Genomic DNA, 18,198 nt, shown 5'->3' on the forward strand with positions numbered 1-18,198 from the left:
TGATGCAAAATCAGAAATATTTTCAGTAATAAAACTTTGCAGTATTCATTTCAGCTGCTGGAAATATACTTTATGCCCATTGGTATGTCATTGGTCCACATAGCTTTGTTTACTTTTGGTTGGTTTTATTAGGGGGAAAACTCTTTCCTGTTTCAACATGACGAAGCACCTGTGCAGAAAGGATTTGTTGGTATGCATGATTGAGAGTTGCTCCAAATGGAAACACATTGTTAAGCACAAGAAGAAATGTGTTAATCTGATTTTAATGCTTAGAAATGAATGTGACGGATGCATGGTTTAACCCTCCTGTTGTCCTCGAGTCAAGGAAGGAAGGAAGGAAGGAAGGAAGGAAGAAGGTAAGAGTGAGGGAGGAAAAAAGGAACAAGGGAGGGAGGGAGAAAGGAAAAGAGGTAGGAAAGAAAGAAAGAAGGACAGAGGAAAGAAGGAAGGGAGGAAGGAAAGGAAGGATGGAAAGGAGGAAGGAAGGATGGAAGGGAGGGACGGAGAAAGGAAAAGAGGAAGGAAAGAAAGAAAGAAGGACAGAGGAAGGGAGGAAGGAAATGAAGGATGGAAGGGAGGAAGAAAGAAGGAAAGGAGGGAGTAAGGAAGGAAAGGAAGGAAGGAAAGGATTGAGGAAGGAAGGGAGGAAAGGAAAGAAGGAAGGGAGGAAGGAAAGGAAGGACGGAGGAAAGAAGGAAGGAAGGTAAGAGTGAGGGAGGAAAAAAGGAACAAGGGAGGGAGGGAGAAAGGAAAAGAGGTAGGAAAGAAAGAAGGACAGAGGAAAGAAGGAAGGATGGAAGGGAGGAAGAAGAAGGAAAGGAAGAAGGAAGGATGGAAAGGAGGAAGAAAGAAGGAAAGAATTCTAAATACATCACCTGTAATTGCTTTTTAGTGTCTTGTGTTTATTTTTCATCCAGACAATTTATTTGGATCACACCCATCAAATGAAGGAGCCTCAGTGGACAAAACTCTGTTACAAATCTAATGTTGTTTTTCATCTTCAGAGTCTCGAAGGATTCACACTCTGCCACTCACTAACGAGATGGATTATGTTTGTTGGGAGGAGCTGACTCACAAGATACGACCTCCACTATAAATAAAACATCTGTCTGAGTGATGTGTAACATTTCTTATTAGAAATCCTACAAAACAATGACTTGTGCTGAACCCTTTTTTTGCAGTTCGTATTCTATTACTGAGCTTCTGTATTAAACGGTAAATGGACTGTACTTATATATAGTGCTTTTCTACTCTTTTGACCACTCAAAGTGCTTTTAACCTTCGTGTCGTCCTCCCGGGTCAAATTGACCCCGTCTGTTTTGACTGTTCCTTCTTTCCTCCCTTCCTTCCTTTCCTTCTGTCTGTCCTTCCTCCCTCCCTCCTTCTCTCTTTCTTCCTTTCCTTCCTCCCTCTGTCCTTCTTTCCTTCCTTCCTCCTTTCCTTTCTCCCTCCCTCCTTCCTTCCGTCCTTCTTTCCCTTCCTCCCTTCCTTCCTCCCTCCTTTTCTTCCTTCCTCCCTTCCTTCTTCCCCCCTTCCTTCCTCCCTCCCTCCTTCCTCCCTCCCTCCTTTCCTTCCTTCTTCCTCCCTCCCTCCCTCCCTCCTTTCCTTCCTTCTTCCTCCCTTCCTTACTTCTTCATCCCTCCCTTCCTCCCTCCTTTCCTTCCTTCCTCCCTCCTTTCCTTCCTTCCTCCCTCCCTTCCATCCTTCCTCCCTTCCTTCTTTGACTCGAGGACAACACAAGGGTTAAACTACATTCATACACCGTTGGTACAGCAATTTGGGGTTAAGTAATTTGCCCCGGGACACATCGACATGCAGACTGGAGGAGCCGGGAACTGAACTGCCGATCTTCCGATTAGTGGATGACCGCTCTCCCTCCTGAGCCACAGCTGCACCTGTCATTATGGTGTGCAAAGAGGAACAAAGAGTACATGCAGAAACACACGGAGGAAAGAGAAGGGGAACAGGTTAACAGCCACCCAAACAATTAGCTGAGGGCTTCACCGTGCGAGGAGGACTAGGCGAGGGGAAGGGGAGGGGTCACCACCACAAAGGAAAAAGTGAAGGGACAACAGCTCCTGTCCAACAACAGATAAGGCAAACGCTTAGTAAATCAAGTATGGCGGGACAAGGGGCATACAATAAACTGGTCACCTCACTCGTACTGAGCCAATACTATTACTGCAGTGGTGAATTATTAAAGTAATTCAACACCGGGATTTCAGACACAAAAGAGGACACATTACACTAAATTCAACAAATCCTAAACTAAACTCTTCAATTTAACACAGGGATTGTAGACACAAACTAAAATGCTGGAATGTAAACTATACCAGCTATAAATAGGCTTGGTATCGAGTCGGTCACTGTCCGGGAGAGGGCAAATAATAATGAACAGCGACCGGGTGGAAACAGTCACGAGTGTGTTTTTTGTTTATTCTCAACTTCAGCTTCAGCTGTAGTAATTTCTCCAACAGTACACTTCTTATATCATTTTTTCTTCCATACTTACATGTAATTTGTTGCCTTTATGAAGTTCACTCTCTAAACCAAACATGGAAAACACCTTTGGTAAAGTGTGATAGAATTGTATAAATGTCTATGGAACATTATATGAAGATCTAAAATATTGTTATCATAATTACAACTCAGTCTCTCTCATATTATATTTTCATATGCGTCTCCTCCATTTAATGTTACATACATAATATCTGGCTTGTTTCCTTGAGTGTTTTGGCTTAAAATAAACTGCTGACATAGGCATAAGTTAAGAGGATTTCTTGTTTATACTTATACTCATTATATTCATTTAACTCAGCGTTAAATAAATCAACATGTGGTGTATATGACACTAAATATAATAGCCTACAAAAAAATCACATGCCAGCAGAAATATACCTCTCAACTCAGTTTTATTTTTTTTTAAAGAAAAAAAGCTGATATTTTTGGTCACCACAGACATGCTGGTTAATCTATAGATATGTTGGGTAATGGAAAGAGAAAATGAAACTCCTACCCCAATACCCACTTGTAAATCAGAACACAGTAACTTTACATATTTAATTCAGTGTGTAGCTGTTTGCTCACTGAGTCCCAAAAACTCTTCATCAGAGCTGTCGCTGTGTGTGAATAGACTACTGCACCCGAGTCGCACTTCAACATCAGTTTGGTCTGTAAATACTGAAACATCACAGCAACTAGTGTCTGAAATACTTCTGATCAACACAATCTTCTGTAAAGCATTAACAGCATTAACGGGTCTATTTTCATTAGCTGCAGACACAGCTGGAGCGTGCTTGACAACACTGTTTATATGACGTTATAGTTCATAGGTGTGGACGCTCATATCTTTATGTTTAAGGTTATAGTTATTGTTCTTAGTGTGGACGGCTTTTTACATTCCTATAATCACATACAGATCCAACCTCTGTATTTAACTGCTGTATATGACACACCAGTGTATAAGATGCACCTCACTTTTAAATGAAGAAATATTGCGTTAAAGGTTATACATCGGTTTTTACAGTATTTATTTATTCTTATTTTTCCAGATAGTTCTGGTTCATGGTGAGGCACTGATTATTTTTCTGGGATTATCTGAAACACAATTTAAGGAGTAAAGAGCAGATAGAGGAATGTTGAAATATAATTAATATGTTGATGCTGTATTTTTGCATATTGCTTGGTCATGTGACTTTCTAACCTTGTTTGGAAATCTGTTGTTGATATTTAATCTATGCACATGCATCATGATGTGTTGCCAAATCCTCAACATTGTTTACTAGATATTAGACAAGACAGTTGGAGTTCACATGATAAAAATACAGTGTGTTGATGTAGCACTGTTGAGAGCTCATGAGAACAAAAATACATTACACCTGTTGCTACACCTATACTTTGCAGTCCATGTAATATCGTTTTGGGCATGGGCTGTATTATTTGTGTAAGTTATAATATGTGTAAACAAAAGACAAAAAAGACAAAGGAAAGATTATAATCATGAACATGTTTATTTTAAGTTCATTTATTACTTCCATATGCATCTTATGATTGCATGCATCATGAGCAGTGATTTAGAGCTGCGATTAATCTATCATAATGAGACCAGCTGTCACTAAGTTTTGCAGAGGCTGAAAGAATATGGCTAGAAGATAAAGTTGAGAAAAAAAACAAAGATTACACAGAAACACACACTTTGATTTTTATTTTTTAACAAATATGCATTCACAGTTCTAACACAGCAGTTCTCAAAGGGCCTGATTTACTAAGATCCCAAATAGTGGGTACTAAATTGCGTGCACAGTGCAACAGATTGCATGTTTAGTTTGCGTGCGTTTTGCAGGTGATCTAATAAGAATAACTGTAAATGAAAACAGGTGCAACAGGGTGGAGACAGCAGTATTTAAATGTATAAAAAAAATGTATTTTGCACAGTGGGGTTAAACGGCCCATATTGCATATTCATTATGGCAAATGTGCTATTGGACAGTGCATATTATTTTTATGCACAGTTGAAAGACGCAGACCTCAGTGCACTGCGTTAGTAGATCAACTTGCACATTTTTTTGTGGGTGATGTCAAGTTTGCACACGTTTCTACACACGCAAACCTTTAGTAAATCAGGCCCTTTGTGTCTCAGAACAATCTGAAGACAGATTACATTTTGAGACATGTGACATGAGAAAATTAAACAGATAATAGACTACTTGAAATCCTGTAGGCAGTATAAGAACTAGAACTAAACAACAAAAACATTTCCATGAAGCATTGTGACAAAACATGATATGTTGACCAGCTCAGCTTTAATTGCCTGAGCTGCTTTAGCTAATGATCGTCCACACACATTGATCATCATCAGTGGTTACTAAATATATGAACACATATAACAAATCAATCTGGCTTCACACTACTGTGACAAGGAAGTCAAATAGAAAATGAAGGAAGAGCTGTATCATTGTGTATTGATCTGATTTTGAACTAGCTACAGCTACAAAATGCTACACCCCCACCCTTTTTTCGCAGGATTAGATTTCTCAGCTGCAACTCGGGCTTTTCTCGAATCTTCTTCATCCTTTTCTTTCATTTTCTTCTTGAGTTCTTTCTCATGCTCCTCCTGCATTCTCTTCTTCTCGTCCTCAATCTTTTTCTTCTCCTTATTTTTCTCATCCTTGTGTTTGGCCTCAATTTCCGCCATCTCTTTGTCATGTTTTTCCTGTAGTTCCCTTTCCAGTTTTTCTTTCTCTCTGCGCCTTTGTTCTTCGTTCTCTTTGAGGATGCGTTGTTTCTCCTCCTCGACTGCCTTCTCGGCCTCTTGGAACATGTTGTTGGTGTAGTGGCTTCCTCCGTTCTTCTGGACTATATCTCTGATCTTCTGGAGCAGCTCAGTGACCTGAGCTCTATCCTTCAGCTTATTATTGAAGACATGGTACTGGCCGTTACATCTGTCTACGAGTTCCTTCAGGTCTGGACTTTCTTCCACGAACTCCTTAATAGTCGTATCTTCAAGAGAATCACCACCAGTAAAGAGCACCATGCTGTATTTGTCTGCAGCCTTGCCAAAGATTTCTTGAATCGTCTCCACTGCTTTCTTTTCCTCTTCAGTGAATCTTCCCAATCTGATGACCACCAGGAAGACATGGGGTCCAGGAGAAGCATAAGAGATGCACTGGGTTACATCATTCACTGTTTTTTCCTTGTCATACCTGGTGTCAAACAGGCCCGGGGTGTCGATAACAGCAACCTCTTGTCCATCCACATCACCTCTGCCCTTAGAACAGTCTGTAGTCATAGACTTAGCACTGAGCTTTGAGTCAAATTCTTTTTGTCCCAGAATGGTGTTTCCAGTGGCACTTTTCCCAATTCCAGTCTTCCCCACCATCACTATCCTCAGCACCTCATTTTGTTCTGTAAGGAAGAATAAGTAAAATTACATCAGAATGATATTCTAAAACTTTCATTAACTGCACCAACATCAGTTTTCAGTCCGTGTGTAAGAAAGTGTTCTTTCATACATTGACTCCAACAAGTTCCTTCATCTTTCTAAGCCTGTTTCTCATTTCAGAAGTAATGGACAGTTTTCGCAGGAGCAGTAACTGACTGCATGTAGTTGTGCACAGTAGGTTACACCCTCAAAAACACATATTAATAATGATCCATCATGGGTGCAGTGGGTGAAGTTACTTCATGTAATAGTTTATGACTCTATTCGTACACACCATGACTCTTATGTTGTTTGTCACTTACGTGGGGCATTTTGTCTGTTGTTAAAATCATGGCAGCCACTTTTGTGCAATTTTGGATGTACTCTATACTGCAGAAGTACGTAATTGTAATGTTTCTTTGGATTCAGTGTGTAAAACATAAATCTAAGTTATAAATATTATCAGAAGTCTCCATTAAGAAGTCACCTGATCACACCTGAAGCAGGGAGAAGAAACATAAAAACTCTGGGCAGGAAGCACCCTGGACATGTGGACTGCAGAAGCCGGGAATCAGTGGACGACTGCGCTAACTGAGCCACAGCTGGCCTACATACAGACATCTGTAGATTAGCACAAAATATTTTGTGGGTATGCCCATAAAATAAAAAGATACCGAATGCGGATATTGCGCATTTGACGGAGCTGTAACATTCAACATACTCAGGGAAAGGCTCTGATGAAACAGCGCCTGGCCCACTGGCTGTGTTAAGTCTGAGTAAGTCTTTCTCTGACTTATTCAGTATTGAACATGTTCGGTGATCAGTGATCTCGTGATCAGTAATCTTGTGATCAGTGATCCCGTGATCAGTAATCAGCTCTGAACACGTTACATGCACACACACACATATCAGTGGAGAGCAGTTATTTGAGCTATAAACTGTCATAAACTCAAGCTCTCTTTTAACTCATTTGTAAGAGTCTTTGGGATTGCCACAGTGCGTAACAAACGTCCCTGTCAACTTTTAAGTTCAATGTGAGTCTGAAGTGTGTGTACATGCGCCCGCTGTGTGCACCTGCATGCATCATGCGGTATCATCTTCTACACAGACCTTTGTGGATCAGCGTGTTAATTTCCCTCTTGTTTCTGCTCTGCTCAAGTTTGAGACTTTTACAGTACATGGTAGTAAATCTGTCTTTATTGTAAAATGTGTTTTAAAATTGTAATTCTGCTAAATAATCCCCATTTTTACTCAATGTACTAGTAATCATATAACCCCCCCTCTGAATTGAATGAATGAAGAGATAAAACAGAAGAAGTAAAGACGGTCTGTTTCAGAAAGCAGGTCCAACAAACTCTGAGTTGATGAACCACGAGATGGGAAACAGTTTATCAGAGTCAGTCACTCTGAGCATGAGCACTCTGAGTTAAGCATGTGCATGATGAATGAAAAAAGCCATCATCAATGGAGCTCGTAGAGAACAATTCACCATAGAAACAGGTAAATACTGCTGATGTGCCAACACACTAAAACCAACATTTCAGAAAAATACATACTTGCATGTTTGGCACGGTCCTCCTTTTCATTTTGTTCTCCTTGATCCCTTGATGGATTTTGGCTTTTCATTTTGAAATGCGGTCCTCTGGCTCTTCTATGCAAAATGTTAGGATTTCAGAGCACAGTTGGGTACTATAAATCTTGCAGGGTATCTTGAACAACAGAACAGTAGTGCAGTACAGGAGTAGTATTGGCAGTTCAGTGCCGGTGAACAACGTTCAGCCTCTTAAAGCCTCAAATCAGCCAACCACACCCACAATTATTGCACTGTGAACGTCAGAGTGAAACTGAAACTGGCCTGTTCAGTTAAAACTGTTTCGTTTTTACAACACCCAAAACTAAAAAAAGGAAAAATGTGTGTTCATAGACACTAACACAGTCATACAGATGTTTTCATGCCAACAACGGCAACTTTCATTGGTACTTTCAGTGGCAGTTGAACTTCAGTGAGTGCTTGCTCACTGTCATACTGTATTATAACTGTAGTGTAGATTAATATAAAGCATTCACACTCTTAGAGTGGATTGCTGCTGCTTTGTGCCTTAACCATAGTGGGGTTCACTTTAACTGCAGTCAGAGTCAGTTTAAAGGAAGACAGTCTACAATCTTTAATAGGATGAGGGCAGGTATCTATAGTACAGGCACCTTTTTGGTTTTATTAGTGCTGACTTTAACATATTACAGTCAAGCTAAATGCAAGAGCTGCAGCACAGAAAGAAATATGTCTTTGTGGAATCTGACTTTTAGAAAGGAAACACATCTGGCTGCAGAGCGGGATATGGCTGTAAGCAAGAGTAGAAAGGTTCACTGGTAAGTCTTATCTGAGACTGCGGACTTTGTGCTGTCAACCGTTGTGACAGTAAAAAATAAAATTGCTGCAGAGCTAATGATAACTATAAATGAAAGTAGAAAGGTTTATTGGTAAGTTTGACCTGAGACTAAGGTCTTGCTATAAATGAGGGCAGAAACATTCACTGATGTCATGTCTTTATGCATCCACATATTTTTGCTAATTTCTATTGGGTTGTTTTATGTGTAAAGCATGGCATGTATTGCATGTTTGGCACGGTCCTCCTTTTCATTTTGTTCTTCTTGACCCCTTGATGGATTTTGGCTTTTCATTTTGAAATGCGGTCCTCTGGCTCTTCTATGCAAAATGTTAGGATTTCAGAGCACAGTTGGGTACTATAAATCTTGCAGGGTATCTTGAACAACAGAACGGTAGTGCAGTACAGGAGTAGTATTGGCAGTTCAGTGCCGGTGAACAACATTCAACCTCTTAAAGCCTCAAATCAGCCAACCACACCCACAATTATTGCACTGTGAACGTCAGAGTGAAACTGAAACTGGCCTGTTCAGTTAAAACTGTTTAGTTTTTACAACACCCAAAACAGGAAACATATCTGGCTGCAGAGCGGGTTATGGCTGTAAGCAAGAGTAGAAAGGTTCACTGGTAGGTCTTATATGAGACTGCAGACTTTGTGCTGTCAACCGTTGTGACAGTAAAAAATAAAATTGCTGCAGAGCTAATGATAACTATAAATGAAAGTAGAAAGGTTTATTGGTAAGTTTGACCTGAGACTAAGGTCTTGCTATAAATGAGGGCAGAAAAATGTGATCTACTCTCACATCTCTAAACTCCACCCGTCTATAACTCTGTCAGATGCAGAGAAACTTGTCCAGAAGCTCCGGTAGATTCGGAAACAGCGCTGATAGGATCCTGACGACACTCCAAAAAACACCAACATATAACACCAGTCCTGCTATTCACATACACATCCATTAACAGATATGTGCCTTCATACCTACACAAACTGATCTTACCACAAACCCCTACCCGCACCCTGAGATCTGCCAGCAGCTTGCTCCTCCAGGCCCAGAGTACTAAGCTCCACCATCATGGGGGATCCAGCATTCTGCTCGGCTTCCTAACCAGAGGAAGGCTTTTTCATCTTAACTCTTACTGCTAATTTCTTTATGTTGTGTGTTCTGTGTTTTTAATGCTGTCACACAGCATTAAAACAATGCAGACAATATAGAAAGGAAATAAACACAAATAGGCAGCTGGGTTAAACAGAAAAAAGCACTGGGCAATGCAATTTCTCTAAGGCTATCAATTTATAATGTGTGATATCTCAAGAAGAGGTTTTAAATCCTTTTTTTTTAATCCAAAAGCATTACTGGGAACACAGATAAATAAGACATTTAAGGAACACTGTCTTTAAATATCAATAATAATAATAATAATAATAATAACACATTTAATTTGTATTGCACCTTTGCTCATAGTGAAACTCAAAGTGTGACAGCATTAAAAACACAGAACACACAACATAAAGAAATTAGCAGTAAGAGTTAAGATGAAAAAGCCTTCCTCTGGTTAGGAAGCCGAGCAGAATGCTGGATCCCCCATGATGGTGGAGCTTAGTACTCTGGGCCTGGAGGAGCAAGCTGCTGGCAGATCTCAGGGTGCGGGTAGGGGTTTGTGGTAAGATCAGTTTGTGTAGGTATGAAGGCACATATATGTTAATGGATTTGTATTTGTCTTTCTCTCTGTTAACTTTCTCTCTGTTAACATGTCCCCCTGCTTCATTTTCTTCTTTTTTCTCTCTCCATCAGAGTCGGGTGATATGACTCACCCAGAGGTTTCGTAGACGTCGGCCCTTGTTTCGCTTTCCAGGCTGTTATGTGGGGGTGAAAAAAAAGAACGAGTTTTTTTTTTTTTACAGGCATGTTCTGAGCTCCATTTTTAAGTAGTTGCTGCAGAGCTGTCAAACAGGATTCAGGCTGTTTTCATAAACCACTGCTGCAGCAGCTCAGTGAAACTTCAGAGTGATTTAGCGGTGCAGTGGCCACGGGCTTCCCCCTGTGACGCACCGCCACAGACCAGGTTCCCTCATTTGAAATATTTCCTGACTTTAGCTGAACGCCTTCCTGCACACAACATTAACCCTTTTGTCATTCCTGTCTTGACAGAAATAAATAACTTCACATTTTCTGTGGCTGTTATTCATGTTCTAAAAGGGCAAAGTCACTGTTGGTCATTATTCATATTTCCACACTTTTCTCGGGCACTATTGTGTGACCCATTGTTTCAGTTGAAATAACCTGCTAAAGAACTGACATCTATTCGTTCAGCCTCATTTAAATTCCTTAATTCAAAACAAAAAACTTCAAGACTTTAGTATAATTCACATTCATATTATTTTATAAAAGCATTTCACTCTTCATATAAGCAATTCTAGTGTCTAGATAATACTCACACATAATGCTGTGGATATATTATTTCTTTCTTGAGAGAATAACAAATGACTGAACAAGCAAACAAACTTGAAGATCCCCTCCAGACATTTTTGAATATGAAGTATAAAAATACTCTGCTTTGAACCATAATTTGTATCCACCAAAAATAATAAAAAAGTCAAGTTACCTTGTTAAAATGTACCACGACTAGTCTGAAAAACTGAAAAAAGAGAAACTTTCTTTCCTTTAACAGATGAATAAAAAACAGAACAAACCCTGAACAAACGTCATTCTGCACAGAGAAGAGAACAACATCCAACTGAAGGAACAAGAGCAGGACTTTAATATATACCTTTTACATTTTAAGACTATTGCAGAGAACAACGCCTTAAAAAATAGGAGACCACAGATCTCAACAAACATGAATTAAACCACCTGTTCAGTTTTGACTTCGTCCCTCCCTCCCTCCTTCCTTTCCTTCCTCCCTTCCTTCTTTCTTCCCCCTACCTTACTCACTTCCTTATTTCCTCTATCCTTCCTTCCTCCCTTCCTCTTTTCCTTTCTCCCTCCCTCATTCCTTCTTTCATCCCTCCCTACTACCTTCATTCCTTCCTTCTTTCCTCTGTCCTTCCTTCCTTTCCTTCCTCCCTTCCTTCTTTCATGTCCTCCCTCCTTTCCTTCCATCTTCCTCCCTTCCTTCCTCCTTTCCTTCCTTCTTCCTCCCTCCTTTCCTTCCTTCTTCCTCCCTCCTTTCCTCCCTTCTTCCTCCCTTCCATCCTTCCTTCCTCCTTTCCTTCCTTCTTCCTCCCTTCCTTCCTTCCTCCTTTCCTTCCTTCTTCCTCCCTTCCTTCTTCCTCCCTTCCTTCCTTGACTCGAGGACAACAGGAGGGTTAAGCTACATACAAAAATATGTTTTCTCAGTCTGGTGTGGAAGAAGTTGTCTGGTCTGGTCTGCACAAACACTTTGGCCATCTAGTTAAGTGGTAAGCTGGAAAAGTTCAGTTCCTAAGCAGTTAATTTATTCTCATACCACTTTTAAGAACAGCGAGAGGCTTGTTTTGTTTTGTTTTTTTAAGATTATGCTAATATTTTTAAGCTGTGTCTGCCATTTAGATAACTTCAAATATTAGGCTTTGTTTGCTGTTCTACCTTCTGTAAAAGTGTTTGATGCCATTCATTTCCCACCTTGACTTGAATACAATAACATGCTGGGTATTAAGCCTTAACCCTTTGTAGGTCACACCAAGAAAGTCCAATTTAAAAAAAAAAACAACATTTATTTTGCTTTTCCTACCGAAAAAGTGAAACTCAACTTCTCTGATGTCAGCAGTGTTTATGTTTATTAAAAAAAATTTAAAAAGCAGTATAAACCATAGACTGTATATAAAATGGACGTAACATCCGTGACGTCTCCCATTGGTTTGTGGACTGCTGCTCGGAAGCGAATAGTTCTACTTATATGGGCATCAGGAGGAGCATGAGGCGCCCTCCTGAACCTGTGAACCAATCAACCTGTCAATCACGACATAGCCATGCCCTAATGCATACCCTGCTTTATCGTCAAATATAAAATCAGGGAGGCCAAAATGTCCCAAATGAACATCATACTGCATTGAAGAAGGCTTTAAACTAGCGATTGAGACCATAAACACATTTTGAAAACGTTTACTGAGGTTAGAAATCAAGTGAGAAGTTGGTGAATTCTCCATTGACTTGTATAGAGACGGAAGTCCTTTTGACACCAAAACGGTCGCCCCCTGGTGGCCTTTTGATAGAATGCAGTTTTAAGTTACTTCCGCGTTGGCCTCATTTCAGAGGACTGGAACTCACCGCCTGGTACAAACACATGGTTTTCACGAGGTACAGGGAGGAAGAAGGGCTTTAACAATCGGGTGGTTTCATAAATAATGTATGTATTTGTTCACTTATTTTTTTTCTATGTTTATGTAAATATGTAAATATGTATGGGAAGACTGATTGTTAATTGAGTAGTGGAGAAGGGGTAGGTTTAAATAAGCATATGCTTCATCCTACTCCTTTTCGACATGTTGGGTTCTCATTATTATTGTTGTTTTGACTATTGTCTTGTTTTGACTATTCTCATTGGTTTTGCTTGTTTGTTTGTTTGTTTCTCAGATTACTTTTTTTTTGTGTTACTCATACATGTTGAAAACAAAGCAAAGCAAAAAAGAAAAGCAAATTTGTGTTATTCTTCGTTTATACACTAGCACACTCTATAGCAACCATAGAACAACCTGTATCTATAGCAACCATAGAACAACCTGTATCTATAGCAACCATAGAACAACCTGTATCTATAGCAACCATAACACAATCTGATGGTCTGTCTGTGCATTACATACCTCATACAAGTGGTAAAGATTGCCCAAAAAGTTAAATGGGTTAAATAGATTTTGTTTTTGACCAGATATCATGACACAAAGTGAAGTCTACCAAACAGTTGAGCAGACCTATAAAGGGTTAATGAATATGTGGCCAAATTGAGAGTTTAACATAAATTTCGCCTGGGTTCACATTTAAATGTTTACATGTCTTTTACATGAAAACAAATAATAAGATATGGAAGATATAAAGAAATCCTGGCTAATCAACACACTATAACTCAAAATTAGACTGAACCTGTCCTCTAAAAGTGGTACGTATTACTGAAATATAGCAAATACAAATCCCAGAAAGATCACTCGATGACGCACTGACAGCTTTTGATCTGATGGAGGAGGATCTATTACAGGTAAAACTCATATGTTCCCTAGAGCAAGCCTCCCCTCTCATATTTTATTTTTAATAGAGTACCAGCAACCTAAAAAGTTCCGGCTTGGATTATAACCCCTGCTAAATGCATCCAAACACAGGTGCGTTGGTATCATAGGGGACCTGTGTGGTTGGACACGGCCTCTGGCAGCGCCCACGCACAAGATACTGTTAGCTGAAACTCAATTCTAAATCCTAAAAAGATATGTTCTCTGAAAGCTTGAAGGGAATTATATTGTTGCTGGTTCAGACTCATTAATCAATATGTCAAATAATTATGTGTAATCGAGCTGCAACTACCACAGTCAAAAAATCTCAATTTCTCTTTAGAAAAACTAAGTTAATTTTTTTTCTCCAATGAGTTATTATGGCCTCACTCTCTCTGATAAGTGTGCTGGTGATCATTTTGTAATTTATTTCTCTGTTAATAAGAGTTGAAGACTTGCAGTAGCTCTGATATGTCTGCCATGTGGGTGTTGATTGACAGCTAAGACTGACAGCTGTGGCTCACCCGCTGCTCTCCCCGGCTTCAGCAACGTCACAATATTTCAGAAAGTTTAATGTTACTCGATTATGATGGCTGTCATCCTTTTAGCTGGGGCTGCCACTTTCAGCAAGGAAAAATAAAGGACACCTAGCCAGTGGCCCCGAAAACAAGTGGAGGTTCTGAGGTTCCTCTCTATGAGATTTTGAGTGTCAGGCACTTTATTTCCTGCATTTATGCACCAATTTGTGTTTTTAATGCATCCTATTAATAAAGTCCTCGGCTATTCTCAACATGAATGTAATAGTCGATAAGAGTAAAACCAGTTGTATTAATTATATTAAGGATGAAAACATTAGATAAACATGGATGAAATGTTTGGTCAAAGTAATCAGAGAATTTCTCCTGAATGGAGGGTTCGAAATAAAGATCAACCTATTTTAAAGTGAGAGAAATGTGGAGTAGGGCCCGACTGATACTGGATTTTTTGGGGCTGATGTCGATAGTGATATTAGAGAGTTAAATCATTTCTTATATCGATATAATGGCTGATAATCTTACAGAATATGTACATAAAAAGCAATTCTTTTGCAATGTGGTTATCAAACACTTGTGACACATATTTAATGGAGGTTGGATATTTTACAGTTTAACAAATGCCTTCAACAGGTAAAACGTGTATGTTCCCCTTCATTTAATAATTACAAATGACCATAAATAATAAAACACTTACAACAGAAATATATGTACGCATTAACTTAAATTTAGAAAAAGGATACATATACATAAAATGCTGCTTAAATAACTTTAAAAAAAATATCAACATATATGACAATACTGATAATCTATGATAGGCCAATATCGGCCGATAATAACCGATTCTAATGTGGAGAAATAAGATGATTACTAATATATCCATGTTATGTGAATTCTCTCTCTGCTAAACACACACCCCTCCCGCTCTACTTTTTATTCCATGTACTTTTTATTGCTCTATGCTGCCTGAAGCAATGCCTTGTCCTCCTAGCCACTGTGAGGGTCTCAATACAAGTCAGGTCGAAAGTTTACAGAGACAAGTATCTCGCTCTTCATGAGCTCCACAGAGCACCGTTTCTGGACCTTAGTCCACTTCCTAATTATCCCGGAGAAGATTTCTGCTTTATCAGCTGCCTGAAATACTTAGGTTTGTTTATCTATTGATCTCCCTCTTTTAGCTTCTCCAAAACGTTGTTCAGTGTGGTGCATGTCCATGTTTACCCTGGCCACGAGGTGAAGCTTCTCTTAAATCTCCAGGTCACTGAGGGCGAGTTTACCATGGAGACAGACGGCTGGAAGTCAGTGAAGCCAACTGCTTTCAGATAAGTCTGCACCATTTCTCAATGAACCTGAAGCTAGTGTCAATGAACACAGCTGCCTCGCCTGCATCAGCTGGAGAGAAACGCTGCAGCTTCGTTTTTGTGAGGTAACGATATAACTGGTCATCTTGCCTCTGACTTAGTTTGGCATTGAAGCAATGCATGATGGGATTCAGCTAGACACAAGCTGTACACACTTACAGGATCACATTATGCACATCTACACTCAGGCTGTCAACAGCATTGTGAGGGACTTTTTGTGTCGTGTGTGTAACCCTAACCCTTAACGACTGTAAACACCTAATATAAGCCTCAGGCGTTTAGTTAAATCAGACAAGACACCTGGTAGTAAAACTGATCGTTTCTGATCTAGTAGGGGGATCAGCAAAGGTTATCAGTATTCGTTGGTTGGTTTCTGTACTTTATGACTTCATGACTGTTTTCCTTTATGACTTTATTACCCTGTCTTATTCAAATTTCAGCTGTGTGTTGCTTGGCAGAGCAACTGTGTGTCCTTCTCCGTCCTGGCATGTAAAGTGTTCAGGTTCTGAAGTACATTGCTCTTTTTTTAATGCATATAATGCGCAATACACACTTTTATACATATAATGCACAATACAATCGTTTATACATATAAAATACACATTGTGGCCAATCCCATACAAGGGTTTCCACAGATACACAGGTTCAAGATGCAAAAAGGGGCAAATACCAACTCATTATCCTTGTACTCCGAGTTGTTTGAAGTTGTCTCACCTATTAATTATATCTTAAGTCTTACTCTTTCTTTCAGCTACCATTATTTCATAGGATGTGATCTTTATTACGGATTTGAACCACTCTTTAAGTGGAGATCTTTCAGAGCTCTTCCAGTATTTGAGGACTAATTTGAGTGTCACAGTTGCATAGCGGGTGGACCCAAAAAGCTTGGATAACAGGCACTTTATTTTACTAAATACAACAAAATAACTCAAGCCACATGGGTAGCACAGAAAACACAGTAGGAACTAACTCACAGAGAAAACAAGAACTAACTCACAGGAAAAACAGAGTTTACGGACAACAGACTACTAAACACAGTGCAAAACAACAGTGCAAAACACAGAGACTCGGACAAAGACTGAACTGAAAACCAAAACCTATGTAGACACGGGCCTAGGGTAATAACTAAACAGGACACAGGTGAGTGAAACAAGACAGGGGAAACACATGAGGCAATCAACTAAGGCAGGGGAAACACAGGAAGGAAAACTAACAAAATACACAAAGGGAGAATAACTTCAAAATAAAACAGGATGTGACATTGAGCATTGAAACAATCCCCATGCATGCAATTTATACAATTTTAAAGCCATGGTATCAGGTTCCCCTAATTGTCATCCTATCTTTGTCACATTTCAGGTAATTTTGCCATAAAATTCTCACAAATAACACTATTCACTTAACATTTTATAACATACTGAAGCTGTTTGCTTTGTGTTAAGGCTCGAAGAAAGCTCCTCAATTGCATTTGTTCCTTTGCACATCTGAACCAGGCGGGGAGTTCTGGTCCTCTGAAATGAGGCCAACGCGGAAGTAACTTAAAACTGCATTCTATCAAAAGGCCACTAGGGGGCGACCGTTTTGGTGTCAAAAGGACTTCCGTCTCTATACAAGTCAATGGAGAATTCACCAACTTCTCACTTGATTTCTAACCTCAGTAAACGTTTTCAAAATGTGTTTATGGTCTCAATCGCTAGTTTAAAGCCTTCTTCAATGCAGTATGATGTTCATTTGGGACATTTTGGCCTCCCTGATTTTATATTCGACGATAAAGCAGGGTATGCATTAGGGCGTGGCTACGTCGTGATTGACAGGTTGATTGGTTCACAGGTTCAGGAGGGTGCCTCTTGCTCCTCCTGATGCCCATATAAGTAGAATCCGTGTTTTTATTTTTGCCGGCATGCACCTGAAATTTTAAGATGGCGCTGATCAGATCCGATACTATTGGCCTCCAAGCAGCAGTCCACAAACCAATGGGTGACGTCACGGATGTTACGTCCATTTCTTATATACAGTCTATGATCTGAACACTACATGCATGCAGGTATTAGGTACAGTGTGTTTATGGCAGTAAACCTGAAGTGAGTAGATGTGTTGTTTTCTCAACATGGTGTAGACATTGTGAGTTGTGGTCCCCAGAGCTCACATTTGCATTGTCAGTGCGGAAAGCTGAAACTTGCTCTGTTTTCAGTGTTTCCAACGAGTGCAGTGATTTAATATCATCTCTCATTGAACCCCTTTGTAAGTTTGAGGTACAATGACTTTAAGATGAATGTCGATGCCACCATACAACTCTAATATACTGATGTTTAGCAGGTGTAATGTATACCATGCTGAAATTAGCATAATACAAATTACAGCTGTGGCAGGAATAAATCTGTAGGAGAAGTTTACAGTTAAAGTATGAGGTGTGGAAATTGCGAAAATGGCGCCAAAATTGGAAATTCGAATCAAAATGGCCAACTTCCTGTTGGAGCTAAGGTATGGGTCCGAGAGACTTTGTTGTGCGTCTTTTCATGATATGTATGTGTACCGAATTTCGTTAGTCTACATGAATCTGGAGAGAATGGCTCGATTTTTAAGTTTTTCTTAGATTTGATTGTTTTGTGGAAGTTTTTCTAAAAGAGGCTCACTTTGAATAAAGATTTAATTGAGGAAAAACCCACTGTATTTTGTATTTTCATGGCATTTTTAAGATAAAAAAAGATGATTAATCGATAATTGATCGTTAATTTCCCAGATGATCAATCAAGGAAATTTCTTCAAATGCCCATCCCTAGTTACAGTTAGTAGCTAACGTGGTTAATGAAGAGGAAAAAAAAGAA

At 39.5% G+C, this 18,198-nt stretch overlaps 1 protein-coding gene across 1 annotated transcript; it reads right to left on the reverse strand.

The window, feature by feature from the left end:
• Nucleotides 1-4,987: 4,987 nt before the first annotated feature.
• On the reverse strand, nt 4,988-5,911 carry LOC133996342 (GTPase IMAP family member 4-like; the record flags this gene model as incomplete). Its single annotated transcript, XM_062435928.1, has 1 exon — nt 4,988-5,911. A coding segment is annotated over one exon (924 nt), but the record flags the coding sequence as incomplete, so codon positions are not given.
• Nucleotides 5,912-18,198: the final 12,287 nt, after the last annotated feature.

The sequence above is a fragment of the Scomber scombrus genome, chromosome 1 (assembly GCF_963691925.1).
Source record: "Scomber scombrus chromosome 1, fScoSco1.1, whole genome shotgun sequence".
NCBI lineage: Eukaryota > Metazoa > Chordata > Actinopteri > Scombriformes > Scombridae > Scomber > Scomber scombrus.